Source organism: Centruroides vittatus, unplaced genomic scaffold (assembly GCF_030686945.1).
Source record: "Centruroides vittatus isolate TY-2023 unplaced genomic scaffold, ASM3068694v2 contig_15, whole genome shotgun sequence".
In the NCBI taxonomy this organism is placed as follows: domain Eukaryota; kingdom Metazoa; phylum Arthropoda; class Arachnida; order Scorpiones; family Buthidae; genus Centruroides; species Centruroides vittatus.
This window is the reverse complement of record NW_027120927.1, coordinates 1,047,051-1,065,663: the sequence shown is the minus strand read 5'-3', so window position 1 is coordinate 1,065,663 and position 18,613 is coordinate 1,047,051. Positions and strand designations below refer to the sequence as shown.

General features: G+C 32.0%; 2 protein-coding genes across 2 annotated transcripts in view; one reads left to right on the top strand and one right to left on the bottom strand.

Annotated features, from left to right (window-relative positions):
- The window catches only part of LOC136968560 (flavin-containing monooxygenase 5-like), a 223,361-nt gene that overhangs the window by 58,270 nt on the left and 146,478 nt on the right, over positions 1-18,613 (bottom strand). The gene's annotated exons all lie outside the window — the stretch shown is intronic.
- Positions 1-18,613, top strand: part of LOC136968564 (F-box only protein 9) — a 50,032-nt gene that overhangs the window by 1,913 nt on the left and 29,506 nt on the right. The window contains exons 2-3 of the mRNA XM_067262556.1: positions 12,384-12,644; positions 12,810-12,867. Of these exons, the coding sequence (XP_067118657.1) occupies positions 12,384-12,644; positions 12,810-12,867 (319 nt within the window). The remainder of the gene's footprint in view (positions 1-12,383; positions 12,645-12,809; positions 12,868-18,613) is intronic.

Below are 18,613 nucleotides of genomic sequence, written 5' to 3'. Positions count from 1 at the left end.
GGGATACTATAGATTACCACCTATGGAATTTCGGGTCTTTGAGTATATATCTGAACTCAGGAGACCGAGACGAGTTCAACGATACCCTACTTTTGGACCAGAGATGAAAAATAATAAAGTTATCATACTTTTTTCCAGTGATTGCGCGATGATAGGGAGTTGCGTCGCTCTATCTGCTAAGTTGGCCTTGCTATCGCGATCGGGAGTCGCGTCGCTTGCCGTTAAAATTGCCTTTAGTAGACGTTTCCCCCCCTTTTTTTACTTTGTTCAAGAACTACCGTGAATCGGTAACTAGTGACGTTTAGCACATGGCGGCCTGCCGGTTGCTCCCCTCCGGGAGGTCAGTCAGGAGCATGAACAGTGGGAACGGCCGCCACGTTCGCTGCCATAAGTAACATTAACCGAAATGGCGATCGCGTGATGATTGGTAGTTGCGTCGCTCTCTCCGCTCTCGTATCGCGTGTTTAACCCTACTGGAGATGATTGTAGTCCGACGTCATGGTTTGCAGACTTTACCGCAAGATGGCAGTACTAGAAACTATGGTGCCGTCTTCATGAGAGCATTAAAAAAGTATGGTAACTTAAAAAGTATGATAACTTTTTTATTTTTCGTCTCCGGTCCAAAAATAGGGTATCGTTGAACTTGTTTCGGTCCCCTGAGTTCAAATACATATTCAAAGTCCTGAAATTCCATAGGTGGTAATCTATAGTACACCCTATAATTTTAATGTTTGTGGTAGAAAAGATTGAATGTTTTGATTGATTATTGCTCAATTAAAGCCATTGAGCATCAGCCTTGACCTATAATGAGATTGGCTAATATGATACATGGCTGAGGGATTTCTATGATAGTTCTTGCTAGCCTATGATAAATTAGGGGCTTCTGCATCAAGTTTGAATATGGGTCCTCTTTAGTGATATGTAGAGGACCCATATTTTATAACTTAAATAAATTTTTAATTTGCCTTTTTATAAAAATTGATAAGAGAGAAATATGTAAACAATTCATAATGACAAGTATTTAACATTTTAAAATTTAAGTGTTGCCATTGTTTTGATTTATCTGTTACAAAGCCACGGATGTATAAAAGTTATATTGATATGCATTTCTTTCCAAATTATATGCAATAATTAAGATTTAAAGTTTAAATGTAGTTCAAAGATTAAAAGTTTAAAAGTTTAAAAGTTTAAACTTGGTGAATCATATGTTTTATAGATAAAATTAATTGCATAATTTACAAGTTTAAAATCTTTCTACATCTGCTATGATAGAAATGGAAAACATTGTTAATTGTTGGTGGCAGTTTTAATTTTTAATGTAATAATTATGTAAAAAGATTTATGATTGAAAGTTTAAAGACCAACAACTGTTGAATTATCGGACTAGCAAAATGGCTATAGTAATATTAATAATTTAAGTTAATTTGGTACTAGAGTTAGGCGTTAGGCGCCATCTCTTGCTAAATTTAATAATTAGAATTTTAATTAAATAATTTAAATGAATTTAGGCTTAACTGGAAGAAAAGAATCGGCCCGAAGCGGGATTCGAACCCACAACTTCTGCTATCCGTGCAGACACGTTACCAGTTACGCTACCCGGACCTTCGGTCCGATCCTCCCCTGTACATGTTTTTGCATTTAAAACTTCGGCTTCAACTTTGCTAGTATTGGCCAAGTGCAATCTCTCATCATGCTGACTATACAGTATACATTCTCTAAATATCTGTGAAAATGGATGATTGGCACTCTCTATCAATGTTACAGTTGGTTATTTCATATTACCAATACAGTACATGTATTTGTATCTTATTTGTTATTAACTTACTTACTTTATTTGTGTGTTGTAATTTAATTTCCCTTTTACTGATTCTTAACACAGTTTAAGTTAATAGGTTTTTTTTAACCAAAAAATAATAATAATAACTATTTGTAGTTATTTGGAAATATTTTAAAGTTTTACAGATAAATTTGTTAGATAAGTGTAAATTTTGATGGAATAGCTAATTATTTGTGATTGATAGTAGATTCATTTTTATTACTAAATTGGTTTCCAGAAAACTCATTAAGCAAGCAACTTGTAAATCAAAATCTCATTTTCCATAGCTCTTCTTCTTTAGGTGTCCTCTCCTGTCAGGAGGTTGACAACCATTTCACGCCACCATGATCTATCTTGTGCTTCTTTTGAGCACTCTTCATATGTTAAGTATGTCGAATTCCTGATGTTGAACCAGTTCATTCTTGGCCTACTCCTGCCTCTTTGCCTTTCAATCATTTCCTCCAGTAATAGTTTTTGTAGACTTTAGTATCGCAGTACGTGCCCCAGATAACTCACTTTTCTTTTCCTTACTACTTCTAGTAAGGTTATTTTCTGATTCACAGTTGCCAGGATATTTTCGTTTGTTCTTCTTGCCTCTGAGGAACTCTCAGCATTCTTCGAATCATACACATTTCAAATGCTTTTAATTTCTTTTCATTATTTGCATTCATTGTCCAACTTTCTATAAAGCTCCAAAAAGCCGGGTTGACCAAACATAATATTTTGCCAATCGAACTCTTGTTTGTATACTAATCTCCCTTGATGTCAACACTTGTTTCATGTTTGTAAATGCAGCCCTTGCAATTCCAGTCCTTCCAATTTCCATATCATTCTTTCCATCATCTGTAATGATATGTCCCAGATAGACATAACTTTTGACTTGCTCCAGTTTACTGTTTCTGATTTTAATATTTACTTTTGGAGTTTCTTTCTCATTGGAAATGACCATAGTTTTGGTCTTTTTGCAGTTCAGTATTAGTCTGAATTGATTGTGTAATTTTGATATTTCCTGTATCAGTGTCATTAGATCCCATTCATTTTCTGCTAATAGCACAGTGTCATTAGCATACCTAAGATTATTGAAATTTCTGTCCCCTATGTTTACTCCTTTTAGATCTTTGATCAGACTGAAAATTCTTTCAGATTGAACAAAATCAGAGACAGCACACAACCCTGCCTTACTCCTTTTTATATTGGGAAGCTTTGCAGCTCTCTTCTCCCTCTGTTCCATAGCTCTAATATCATAAATTAAATCTCCCTTTATGGCAGTACAGTTTGAATTGTAAAATATCAAAGATGATCTACTATATATATATATATATATATATATATATATATATACGCAGTGTGTTCTAAACTAAATGATACCATTTTAAATTATTGTAATTATCATTTTCGTTTTCGTCGGATGAATAAAATATATTTTTTAAAACAATTAAAAGACCAAGTCATTCCTAAAATTAGACGATCACTATTTTGATTCTTCTTTTAGTGTTCCAGAACAAAATCAGACAGCCAGACCTTTCTTTATAGGCTACTTAGCTGCCCCTTTTAAAAAGAGTTCCTTAAAAAACACACAGAAAACCAATTAAAATCAAATAATATTATTTGATTTTGTTCAATCTGAAAGAATTTTCAGTCTGATCAAAGATCTAAAAGGAGTAAACATAGGGGACAGAAATTTCAATAATCTTAGGTATGCTAATGACACTGTGCTATTAGCAGAAAATGAATGGGATCTAATGACACTGATAGAGGAAATATCAATTAAAATCAAATAATATTATTTGATTTTAATTGGTTTTCTGTGTGTTTTTTAAGGAACTCTTTTTAAAAGGGGCAGCTAAGTAGCCTATAAAGAAAGGTCTGGCTGTCTGATTTTGTTCTGGAACACTAAAAGAAGAATCAAAATAGTGATCGTCTAATTTTAGGAATGACTTGGTCTTTTAATTGTATTGTAATTATATTATTACCTGAGAAGTAATTATGTGTTATGTACCAATTGATAGACTAATTGTCTGAGTTTCATCTTCCATCTGCATTTGAACATCTTATTGTCTATTATCATTATGAAGTGCTGTAAATGAAAATGATAAATTCTCTTAGAGAAGACATTTTGTGATCTGCAGTTTGCAAAGTTGGAATCATTTGTCATTGTGCAACATGAGTAATCTGCAGGAGTGTAGAATTGTGGCTACTGTAGGAGGAGTGACAATAGTCAGTGTAAAAAGAATTTGAGTATTAGTGGGATGTCTGCCATGTGACACGAGGTGCCCCTATTGAAAAATGTAATATACAAATGTGAAACTTGGATAGTTTTCCAATGTTTCTCCTTTTCTTTGTTTAATTCACTTTTTTTGAACATACACATGGACAAAAAGCATAAGAATAGACTCAAGATATTGGTTTTTGATATCAATTACATGATAATCCTCTTTCTCCCTGGATGCTTTCAGTTATACAAATAGTAACAGGAACATGTTGAAGCTTCGTGTGATTTAAACTCATTAATGGCCAACTGTAAAACATTTAAAAGGACTTTTAAATAGTTGTCTTTAATTACCTTAATATAACAACTGTTTAAATTTTCTAAATTCAAATATATACCTCTCCATGATAGTGTTATATTCATTAATTATTTTCTTTACCAAAGTCTTTTGTGATCTTGGGCCTACTAGTTGCCAAGTGGTTGAAACCACTGAGCTCTGGTATTTGGTCACAGATTTGCACCCAACCAACAGGTTGGCTGCAAGGAATTTTCTGGGTTTACTTCATGTATCTAACACTCTAACAGGGGCAAGTTTTCCATAGTAAGTCCTCCCAGGAAGCATCCTCCTTGGCAGATTTCCTAGTGTTGCATTGCTTTATTCCACCAATCTTTCTGAGATCTTGCAAGTATAATTAATATTATCAATTCACATGCTAGATATCTAGAACAATGGAAATATATAATGTTATTGTCTATTGCTTTGGATTTTTCAAAATAAATACAGTCAAACCTGTTTTTATGCGCTCTTTTTATGTGCGATTTTTATTTGTGCGATTTTTTTAATGCGAATTTTTAATTTGTGTGGTATAGTTGGCGACTAGTCTCGTGCGATTCGTCATGTCTTACGTTGACTTATTATAGCTAAATAAACTTATTATAGCATAAATGCACTTATTATAGTAATATTATTGCATGAATATGCAAAAAATGAAATAATTTACTTTTTAAGTCAACAAAACACCAACTGGACAAAAATATGTAAAACAGACGATAGACCAGACGATGCAGTCAAGTGCTGACATCTGTTGTCAATAAATTCTATTTCGTACGGTTTTGAGTTATTTTCTATGTGAGACTTCTTTTATGCGGTCCCTGTTGACCGCATAAAAAAAATATTTTTTAATTGTGTTGCGAAAACTATTATTTACAGCCATTCGTGAAGTTTCGTGAGATTTTTTTTATGCGTTTTTTTTAATGCGGTCCCTATCCCCCGCATAAAAACAGGTTTGACTGTATAACAATTAGAAATGATTTATATAGAAACAAAATATGGATTATATGTGATGATGATTTTAAATATTTGTAAAAGTTTACTATATTTTAAAGTAGCACATTTTGATATCAATTATTTAAAATTGACTATAATTTAAAAATTTTTTCTTCACTTTGATTTTTAAATCAATAAATCTATAGAGAGAATGAGACAGATGTTCTTCTAACACTATGTAGGTGATAGTAAAAGAAATTCTATGCAATGTATAAAATATTGTTAGATATTTGTATGTTTTGCTTCCTATGTATAGGTTTATTGATTTCAGATAAATGTGTTTTGTTTGATTTATTTGTAAAAATACAGATGTATATTTTTACAGAGACACTTGTAACACTTGGAAATTTGCCAGTGTAATACATAGAATTTTATTTAAAGAAGCATCATTGTTTATCATTTGAATGATATCATTTTATATCTGTAGAAAGTTTATTTATTACTTGAGCTGAAGCCATTTCATGAAAATGCAAAAAGTATCTTATGTTATTTTAGGCTTTTGTAATTTTACATATTTTTAATTGATGGACATTATTGTGATTATATATGTATACTAGCTGTTACCTGTGGCTTCACTCGTGCAGATTTTGCAAGTAAACCCTATTTACATTCAATATTTCAACAACCATAGTAATTGTTATTTAATACCTACTGCTGAGAATCAAACGAACTGTTTTTTAATTTGATAAATTTTCTGGAACGTTTACAATTGTTCTATAATCAAACCAATATGCAAAAAGAAATTTGAATTTAAAATAGTTCGAACATTTGGTTAAAAAATCAAAATATATAAAAAATATTTATAACAATGTTTGAAATGTTATCAATTTAATACCCCTAAGTACTCAATGAAGACTAAACGTAATTAAAAACAAAAAATCGCATTTAAAATAGTACAGTGGAAGCCATTCTTCAGGTTAAGCCTTAATACTCTCCCTCTCCCCTTGCTGGGGAATTTCAAAAAATCTCTTCTTAGTGTGCGTTTTCATGATGTACCCTAATTGTGTACCAAACTTCACCTCTAGGTTCTGGAACTTTCTAGAAAAAACTGGAACATTCTCATTGAAGTGTCACACATTTTTGAAGTCAATCACTTTCAAACCCCATATCTCTCACACCCTTATAGCTATGGAGATGCAACCACCGTGCATGATGGGAGACTTGGGGCTACTACCACACACAAACACCATTCATGTGCGATGTGTAGTTTTGGCTGTAGAGTGACATATAGGCACAAACACGTCCATTTTTATATATATATATATATATATATATATTTGCATATTACCTTAAATTATCAACCTTTTAATTGTAGTTTGTATGATTTGGCATATTAAAAATATTACACATGGTGTAGACAAAAACATTGTGCATGTATATTAGGCTATATTTTGCTTCTGCTAAATACTAGTGCACAATAGTATAGCTTATCAGTAATGGGATATTTGACAGTGTAGTTGCAAAATATCCTTCTCATTGGTTCAAATCCTATCTTGGGTCCTAAGAAAGATAGTGGTACAGTTCAAATTACAAAGTAGAGCACCTCAAGATCAGTAAAAAATATTTTTTGTCTGGTTAAAATACTTAAAGGGGAAGTGACCAGACATTGTCAAAAAATGAGTGGCATAACCATGTGGTATGGTCTTGAGTGTGCAAGGCAAAACTTCACACAATTTCATCTGTAATATGTGAATTAAGTAGAAGGAATGGATGGATGAATGGAAAGAATGGAAAATAAAAAAGGCAGTTTAGTATGGAGGTCTACTATGAAAGAGACAAAATTGCTGTAGATTTGTATAGCTGCAATAAACAACACCAGGGTAAAGTCATCTATGTACCAAAGCCTGTTACCGGTGTGAAACTCAAATAAAAATGAAAAGAATGAAAAAATAGTACTTCACAAACGTTTTTGAACCAGAAATGCTACCAGCTGGACATGCACATTCCCTGTAGGTCGACTTCAAGAAACATGTATTCGAATGAACTTTCAAATCGTTGTGTTCTTATTTAGTTGCATTCCATCGGAAATTCACCATTTCACCTGAAGAAGAACTATTTCTAGTTCATAAATGTTTGTGAAGTACTGTTTTTATGTTCTTTTTATTTTCATTTGAGTTTCACACTGGTAACAGGATTTGGTATGTAGATGACTTCACCCAGGTGTTGTTTTTTGTAGGTATTTAATAGTTAGTGATGCTGGTTAATTGATATAGTAGATTTGTATAGCTTTATTTAAACTTTATAAATTGTATAGTGAATGTTTTAAGACAGAAATTTTATCAAAGAACAATATGGCAGAGTATCTAGAAGCAGATTGTCTGAAAGGAATGGCCTAATTATGCTGAGCAAGCAACTATTGCCTAAAAACTATTGGTTATTTTGAATTTTATAGTTTTAAAATTTATTTTATTGTGTTTCGATTTAATGTATAGAAATCTTTTCCTTATTTATAAATTTTCAAGTCAACATGAAAACTTTGCTAGTATCAATCTTGTTTGTTCTCTTTGGTTTTTTTATCCATGAATTCTCATACTGTTAAGAAGAAATTTTTATAGTACATTGCTCTACAAAGAATTTAGTTGCTATATTGTATTATGTTACAGACATAAAGCACCTTATAAATTGTTGAAAATAAATCTAAAAGTTCAAAATATTTCTTTGATAGGAAAGAACCTGATTTTGTTATGTAATATGAAACATGCTTATGAATTAAGCGTAGTAAAATATTTATTAAACTGAAAGTCATAATTTCTAGCAACAGAAAGAAAATTAGATTAATGTAGATCATTCTTTAATAACTAGAAATTCTTCTGTCAAGTATGACAGATACTTTCTATGAGAAAGTAGAGATTGAAGACTTGAGAAGAGATTTGAATTTGATTTGACTTTAGATGAGAAGACTTGAGAAGACTTGAGATTTCAAGAAATTCAAGAAAAGTAACTAATATTCCTACAAATTCAATAGTTTATACTGTCTGTTGGAACATAATTGTAGCATGATAATACATATTTTAAATAATAGGCTCATTAGATTGTTACTTCTGATTGGTTAATAGAACATCACATGGTCACTATGGAAAGACTTTTTAAAAAAATTTGTTGTAGAAGTGATAGAATGGGGCTATCTTTTTTTTAAGGTTTAAATTTTAAATTTAATGAAGTAATGATTATAATTAATGAAGTAAGTTTAAAATATACCAGTTGCCAAAATATTTTAAAATGCAACCGAAGGGAAATTCCATCATCAAGCATGAACTAAATGAAGTCACTGATGTCACTGCAACATAAGTGCAATCACTGATCTGAAATTGACAACATGTTTCTTCTATAGATAATAATTCTGCAAAATAAGTAGCCTATACTTTCTGCCAGAACATAAAGTGAATATAACCAAAATTTCATTTGCATTGGACAAAAATTTCAGGAACTATAAGGAATTCATACACACATATACACGATGACTTATATTATTAATGATAAATTTATGAATGCAAATTACTAAATAATTTACTAAACTTAATGTTAAATTAATTGCAATACAAAAACAAAAAGGAAAATTAATAAACAAAATATTTAATTTTGTTAAAATAAAAATTTTAATGTTTTAGTCTACAGATTCTAAATCAAACAGATTCTAGAACAAAATAATATTTCAAAATTAAATTATATATATACAAGGGTGAGTCAAAAAGTAAGTTGCATTCATACCAAAAATAAAAGTATGAAACATGGGTCAAAAATTTTTATTTGTATAAATGCACAATACAGGTGCTACTTTTCAACATAATCACCAAGTGTATTTAAAAATTTACAGTAGTGTGGCAGGAGTTTTTCTATTCTTTTTTGAAAGTATTCCCATCCAACATGTGATAACCATTCTCATGTCACGTTTGTGATGTCTTCATAGGATTTGTATCAGTGATTTGAAAGGTTCTTTTCCATGGGGCTGACCATACATGGAAATCACAAGGTGCAAGATCTGGACTGTAGGGAGGATGTTCCCATACAATCCATTTGAATTTTTCCAGTAGACCCTTTAATGTCTGCTTAATTAATGAGGTGTGGTATTGTCATGCAAAAGCTTTCTCACCATACACTTTTCTCAACTGGCATTGGATTTCAGTGGGATTACGTTTTTTTGCCCGTAAGAAACAAGTTTCTGCACATATTTCCAATTTAGACACTACATCCAAATGGCATGACATTTTTCTTAACTGAAAACAGATTAACCTCTGTAGCCATGTCAACAAATACTGGTGGTACTTCTGGTTACATCTTGTAGCCAGAAGTACTATCAGATTTCATCTAGATATTGTTTATCAACAAAAAGTTTTTGCCAATTTCCAACTTACTTTTTGACTCACCTGCACATATATATATATAAACACAATATACACACACGCACATGCATGCACACACTCACTCATGCACATTTATACAATATATACAGGGTGTCCAAAAAGTTACTGTGCAGTGAGAAATTTGTAATGACATTAAAGTTATATATAATTTTAAAATAAATATATAAAAAAAATTTTATATATACACGCATACAGTTACATTCAGTAATATACTGTATTTATAAAGTAACTAGTCACTGTAATTAATTGAATGAAGTAAGCAATACATCTTTAATAGTGAGTAAGGTTGGAGAAATGCTAAAGTTTTATATCTGGTTAATGATACATCTTCATGCATGAATGAACATAAGAAAAATTCCTCTTTATCTTGTCTTATTTACAAAGTGTTTCTAAAGTCCATGTAGAGTTTTATACTTTAGTAATTAGACACATACAATTGTTAAACTATGCAGTAAACATTATTTGAGAGCCTAACTTTCAAAGTTTTTCATAATTTTATCAATGTATTTCATTTTATTTACAGATTCTGTTAGTGATCCCAAATGATGATGGTTTCAACTTTAACTTGTGGAAGTAATGTCAACAGCAGTTGTTGAAGGAAATATGGTACTCATTACAATAAACATGCCACAATAAATAATTAAGGCATGTTTAATTCTGGAAACCAAAGCCTTCAGTTTATTTTCTCTTGACTCATTATTTGGGATCTGTAAATAAAATAAATTAACTTTACATTAATAAAATTATTATGTAAATAATTTCAAAAGCTAAATTCTCAAATATTATTTACTGCATAGTTTTAACATTTGTACAATTTGTACATCTTTAGTTGTTAAAGTATAAACTACTTATAGACCTTAAGATTGCCTTTTATATTGTTAGAGTGCGCCATACATAATACATAATACGTTACTTGTTTATAGATCATAAGAGATATAGATTTATTGAATGAGTAGTGTGACAATGCACGAAACATCCCCTATGCTTCCGCACCACTTGACTGAAGGATTGGCACCAGGTTGGCGATGCCTATGTCAGGACTGACACCACTGTGTCTTATGGACAGAGACAGAAGCCTCGATGGTCACTAAGTTCATCTATGCGTGAGTGGTTGTGTGTGTAGGTGGTTGGATTTGGGATAGAGGAGGTCTGACAGACATTGTGCCTGAAAGAAGTTGCACTCTTCTACTCATGTAACACAAACAAATAATCATTTATATGTATAGGATTATACATATATATTAGAGTTAACTGTTTAGTAACCAAATAGCATAGCAATTAAATCATATTGGATCCCTAACAGAGAGGGAGAGTTTACATTCAATCACAAGTTGGTATTTACTTGAAGTTGTTGGCCTTCGTTTGTGATCTTAGAAGGATGGTGTTGTCACTTGGTGTGTAGGATTTTGTTCTTTGAATAGGATGGTGTTATCACTTGCCGGATAGGATTTCACTAGGATTTAGTCCCTGGAGATGATTTTTATGGGCGGTATGTATTCAAGACTGGAGCAAACACTTGATGATGACAGACTCACTATGACGGGCTCCTTCCCTTTTATTTGGGGTCCTCTCCTGTTGAATTCTATGTCCATTTTTGGTAATGTAGGTTGGTTAAACCAACCTACATTACCAAAAATGTGTCATCTCTGGACAAGGAAGCAAGTCCGTGGGAAAATGAAATCACTTTCTGCTATCATGATTGAGAGTTAAAATTTTAGCAAAATTATTTAAGTAAATTTTCTCTATTTAGCTTGGGTTTCTCACAGTAGCAAGAATGTCAAATGTCTCACTAGAAAAGTAGTCTATTCTTGTTAAGATTTTTGTTGAGTTGTATATGTACTGTACATAAAGATTTATTTAAGATTAGCTAACTGCATACATGAAAATCATACTTTATGGGTTTACAGAGCACAATTAATTACTGTTGTTTATGTTTCTATTGTTATAATTAACTGTATCAACTTTGATCCAAGTGAGTCAATTTATAACTTGGCCAGAGCTCTATTGCAAAATGCATACAAACACATGAGTTATGTAGACAGTCATTACAAGAAAAATATTTTATGTAGACACACAAAATTTGAGGATATTGCCTCCAATAGGTGTACCTTTAATCTGGTATTGATACTGAAATAATCTTAATTTTGCCACATTTCAGCAATTATGATTATGCTAGACCTTTGCCCTTTTTTACTGGACTTGATAGATTCTGGAGAACTGTTTAATTATAAAAAAATAGGAAATGTGTTTTCAAACACAATTAAATTGTGCTAACAGGATTCTGCCATTTTGCAAAATAATAACAATACTGCACTCACAATGTTAATTTGCTCTGATTTATTTTTAATTTGGTGTCATTTAAAAGTGTGGATTTCTGATTTGAGTGGTTAAACAGTTATGAAATTTCTAAAATAATAATCTATTGTTTTATTAATTTTTAATATTTATGAAACTATATTAAATTTAATCTTGGATTTGTTTTGTTGATTTTCCTTTTTAGCATTAAGTGTATCATAGATTTGTCTTTTAATCTTAGAAATTTCTGTAGATTAAGAATCAACAGCTGTGAGATATTTTCCTAATGTATTTTCTTTTAAGCATATCTATCATGTAGATATTTCCAAAAGGGCAAAATTATTTTTGATTTATTAACTGTAATGTATTTTACAGGATGAAATAATATCAGGAGGTGAATCATCAAGAACTGGAGACGGAACTGGGAGTGGAGAAGATGCCGAAGAAGCCCAAGATGATGACTCCTCATCCACATCTTCATTGACTGTAACATCGATGGAGACAGAATTAGATCAGTTTCGCCTTCAGTGGCGGAGAGAATTAGAAGATTCTCCTATTAAGTCCAACAATATGTTATTAAAAAGTGATGTGGAAGGTCTTGAAGACAAGCATGTTTCTGAAGCCATAGAAGAGAAAGTATGTTAATTTAAAAAATACTTTAATAATTATGTTTTGTAAATTTTATTTATTTTTGTTTATTTATATGTTGGAAAGAAATCTATATTACAAATGAAATATTTTAAATAGTGACCTTGTAAATAAGTTAAGTACATAAGAATTAAAATTTAATATTACTTCCAGGCTAGACAATGGTTTTTGAGAGGTGTCCAAGCAGAACAGAATGGGAAGTTATATGATGGTAATGACAATATTTTTATAATATTTGCTTATATAAAATTATTTATAGTTTAACATTAAAAAAGTCATTAGCATGAATTAGAAAATAATTATGGTTTCTCATGACTTCACATGACTTATGCAGGATTAAAATATCTAAAACTCACAAATCATAGATTCATATATTAAATTTAAATACTATTTGCACAAATTGTTAAAAAAGGAACACTTAATCCAACTTACTGAAACTAAAAACTTTAATGAGATAATATAAAGACTAATTATAGAAATTTTTTAACCCTAGAACACAAAGCTTTGTCATTTTTATGATACAAGTTTGTCAATTCTTATTTTCTTCCTTGTTGTTTTGCATTATCTTGCTGTGATTTTTGTATCTTCCTACTCTGTTGCCAGGATTGTCATAACAAGTGCAGATTCCTTGAATTGTTTTTGTTTGTGGAATAATTGAAACTGTTGTTGTCAATTCAACAAAGCTTTGTAACTAGGTGTGGTGCCTTGAATAAGTATAGTCATGCTTATACATTTTGTGTTTATGTGAATTTTGTCTTTATATGGCATAATTCATGTAAATTCATTTTTAATTCTTTAGTTTTGTCTTCTGTCTGCTTCAGAAAATTCATATATACTTATTCCTTCAAAAATAATTATTAGAGAAAAAAATAATGATTGCTGCTATGCACAACTTGCTAGTCAATCATCTTGTTGCATTCCAAGCAGAAATATTATTCATTTTATTCATTTGCTTGTTGGACACTTGAAGGAAACGAAGAGAGATGATTTCTTCATCCATCTAATTGAAGCGCTAACCAAACCATGGATGAAGATGCTAGAGTCGCACATCCTTCAGGCACAATTGCACCTCCTCATAGAAAATGTTTTATAGAAAAATCTTACCATTTCCAGAGAGAATTCAACATCTGAAAATAAAATTTGTAACAATTTTGTTTTCAAAAAAATAACAATTTGTCACATCTACCATTTGAAAAAAATACTATTTTACTACTAAGTATTGCAGTGACTGCAACCACATATACAGCATGGAACATCATGCAAGGCAATGTGTCAATATAAAATTTTATAATAATTATTCAGTGACTGAAACTGTAGCAAAATTAGTATATTTCATCATATATTTGTTATATTACTGTCAATCAGTATTCCGACATGAAATCAATTAATAAAATAAACAGTCATAATATTTATGAAGCTTTGTGTTTCTGTGATAATGATTTATGCTTTGAGATTTAGGGTTAAAACAAATGTTTTTGCTTGATTATTCAAGCTTCTTTGGATAAAGGAACAAGGATTTTGATTGGAACATACTTTAAATTTTCATTTCCAAATTTAATATATGTTCCATTTCAAATCGTTGTTCCTTTGCCCAAAGAAGCTTGCATAATGAAGTGAAAATATTGTTGATATTCAAGCTTCTTGTTTTGTTTTAATATCAATTGAAGGATTTAAAGCTTACTGTCGCTTTGTTACAGATTTATCAAACAGTAGATGTTGAAGAGAACAGGAATAAACAAAACTTTATTTGGTATATGTATTATGAAGATGCTTTACAGGTGTCAAATTCTTCAGTTCAATTTTTAGATTTATCTAATATAAGAATACTAGGTTACAATATTGCTTAAGATTGTTTTAGTAAAGGTAAATGTAAATATAATTGTGCAGTAATTTTTCTGTAAAAAATTCTTAAGCAATATCTTAACCTAGTATACTTATAATATTAGGTAAATTTAAGAATTGAATTGAAGAAGGGTTTGACACCAAAAATGCAGCTTTGTAATATTGTCGTGTAGACGAACAATAACCAGTCATTAGGAATACAAAGGGGTGTTTATTCACTTAGAGAACGTACAACCACTGCAACTTGCAGTGCCAGATGAAAAAGCGCTGCTCAACCTGAGAGCTCACCTGAGTCCTCACGATTATATCCTGTGAGGACGGGGGTTCCCATATGTAAATGATAATGGATTTACATTTGTTCTCAGACCAGGAGTATACCCAAAAAAGAATCACACGAAGGAGGTTTGAACCGGAAACCTGCCGTTTGATAGGCGACGATGCTGACCACTGGACTATGAATGACACGATGGGAGAAGTGAGCTGCGGCAATATGTATACCAAATAAAGTTTAGTTTATTCCTATCGTCTCCAATGTTTACTGTTTGCTAAGTACATAACAAAGTGACACTAAGCTTCAGATTCTTCAAAAACATTGTTTTAAATAATTGTTATAATTAGTTTTGATATTATTTTATTAAAATTTTTGTTTTTTAGTAACTTAGGTCAAGTGTTATTTTTTACAGTTTGTTCATAGTTTCCAATGTGCATCCACCACTAATACTGTTTGCATTCATTCTTATTAAATTTCTAATATAATTTACATTTTGTTTTGATGTGTCATATGAGAATTGTTTAATATAATAAATCCAGCTGTTTAGTAGTTAGAATGGTGAAATCTGATACATATGATTGTGCTATGATTCATATTTAAAAGTAGCAAGTGTTTTTCAGTATTGAAAGATGTTACATACTTTGTCAGACTTGGTTTTAGTTTGTAAGCAACTAAATTCAATATCATCAATATAATTTTTTTCTATTATTTCAAATAATAATTTTTTTCATCTAATATTTAATGTTATTAACATTAATGCTTACTATATAACATGTAAAAGAAAAGAATATAAAATATAAAATTGCAGATGTTGCACAGCTTTGTTCTTTTTTACACATAAAAAATGTGAAATTATCGTAAGATAATTGTAATAGAAATAAATATTTGTGAATATAATTTCTGTTTATCATACATTATCACTAATTCTATGATATATGGCACTAAAAATCATATAAAGTATATAATTTTTAGTGCCTAGATGTCCTAGTTTTATCACAAATAAAAAATTTTAGAAATACAAATACTTATTTTGACACTTGATTTACAAAAATATATTAAAAAAATATATATATAAAAGTTAAAATGTATTTTTAATTTGATAACTTGAAACCATGTCGTGTTTCTATTGTTGTTTCTCACACACAATCAACTGAAATAAAGATGAAAGGAAGCCAAGTGATCGCTAAATTACACTGCATTCAATAGGATCTGAAAGTTTGGGGATTTGGCATATAGTTCTTTGCCTGGAATGGCAAAGAACTATATGCTAAATTCGATGCATAACTACCTTTAAATTAATCCTCTTGGGCAACAATACACTTTTTTCAGTGCTCATACAGCTTCTGGAATCATTGTTGTATACCATCTTTTGTAACTACCCCATAATGCCTCCTGCAATGCTGCTTTTACCTCATTTGATAACTTAAAATGATATCAAAACCATCTCAGGATGTTTGTAAGAATCCTGGAGCTATTGTTTTAAATAATTTATAAAAATTCTGTGAAAATGTTTATTTTTGTATAAATCTTGTTTTGTTAGTTAAGCCTAACAACACAAATGTTCGGGAGGACATTGATACAAATTTTATCTACTGTCTAACTTTCCTTACAAGTAACACAGTTTCCTTGGTTTTTTTTTTAGTCATTGCTTCTTTTAGAAAACATCATGAATTGAAGAATTCAAGTATAAGAGTCTATAATTCATATACCAAATTTGAAATTTTTTGTCTTTTCCAAAAAAGAGAAAAATAAGTGTCATGGAAATCTTGTGGTTGTTGTTTGGGCAGCCTATACAGAGAAGTTATCATCTGCCCACTGAAAGAGACGAAATGTGTTGCTCAGGTCTTAAGAGGTCATCCTGTCAGTTAATGTATCTTCTTACAGAGTATCATTATTGCCCATCTACCATTGGATTTGAGTCTCTCTCAAAGGGAAATAACCAAGTTTTATCTGTGTGGGATATCCATTGAATCCTTAATTCTGCAAGGACTGAAATTGGAATATTTAGACTGTCTTTGTCATGATTATAATTCATGAGAGAATCTGAAGTTAAACTTTGAGCTGTTGTGCTCTTTACCATATTAATTATGAGTATGAATTTGCTCTCTCTGCAATAGCATGCAAATTGGACAAAAATCAGTCATTTGTTATACTGTAATGTAAATTTGTTCATGTCACTAATAAATGTTTTGTGTATAAATAATGTTGGAGTGAATGCTTTCCAATTACAGTGGTACCTCGACATACGAGTGCCCTAATATACGAGTGTTTTGAGATACGAGCCGCCGAGCGAGCGATATTTTGCTTTGAGATGAGAGCAAGATTTGAGATACGAGGAATCGCACACTACACCACTGCACACGACCCCAACATGCGAAACGCATGTTGGGGTAGTGTGCAGCGTCTAACGGTTTCTCCCACCTCAGACTAGACCTCAGTCTGTGTGCTTGTTTCCCTCGTTTTCGAAGAATTTTTGATAAATTGGGTTCGCGTTTTACGCTTTTTGTACATTTACAAAACATTATCACATTTATTTTTATAACCATGGGTCCGAAGAAGATGATGATGTCTATTGAATTAAAGCGTGAAATCATAGAAAAACATGAGCAAGGTGTGCAAGTAATTGACTTGGCGAGGATGTACGGGCGTAGCACATCAATGTGCTTGAACAGAAGGAGTTGATAAAGCGTATAATGCCAGCTAAGGGCGTTACAATAATTTCTAAGCTCCGGAATAATTTCTAAGCTCCATGAAAAGATGGAGAAACTACTGATGGTGTGGGTGACAGAGAAGCAGCTTCAAGGAGAACCTTAACACAAAGCATCATACGTGAGAAGGCACGAGCGATTTACGGTGATTTGCTGAAGCAGATCCCACACACTTCCACAAACGAGGAATCGGAGGACTCGTTTAAAGCCAGTCAGGGCTGGTTTGACAACTTTAGAAAAAGGACCGGCATTCACTCCGTCGTCAAGCATGGTGAGGGAGCAAGTTCGGACGTGAAGGCAGCTGAGGTTTAAATCAAAACGTTTTCCGAACTGATAGAAGCCAAAGGATACATCCCCCAGCAAGTCTTTAACTGTGACGAGACAGGGCTTTTCTGGAAAAGGATGCCAAATAGGACTTACATAACGGCAGAGGAGAAGACGATGCCAGGTCACAAACCCATGAAGGATGGATTAACTCTAGCACTTTGCGCCAATGCGAGTGGCGACTGCAAAATTAAGCCTCTGCTAGTATACCATTCGGAAAATCCCAGAGCCTTTAAGTCACATAAGATTTTAAAAGAAAAACTGCAAGTTATGTGGAGGGCAAATCCGAAGGCGTAGGTCACCAGGAAATTCTTTGTGGAGTGGATAAACCTGGTGTTTGGCCTTTGTTAAAAAATATCTACAGGAAAACAACCTACCCATGCAAGCCCTTCTCGTCCTCGACAATGCCCCTGCTCATCCACCAAATCTCGAAGATGATTTACTCGAAGAGTTCAAGTTTATAAAGGTTCTCTACCTACCACCCAACACCATTCCTATCCTGCAGCCCATGGATCAGCAGGTGATTTCTAATTTTAAGAAGTTGTACACCAAGCACATTTTTCGGCGCTGCTTTGAGGTGACGGAGAACACAAACCTTACCCTTCGAGAGTTCTGGAAGGACCACTTTAACATCGTGATATGCCTAAGAATTATTGATCAGGTCTGGCTGGGTGTTACAACGAGGACCTTAACCTCTGCATGGAAGAAGCTGTGACCTGAGGCTGTAGCTGAAAGAGCATTCGAAGGATTGTTGGAACCCGAAGTGTCAGTGGTAGAGTAGATTGTTTCTCTGGGAAAATCTATGGGTCTGG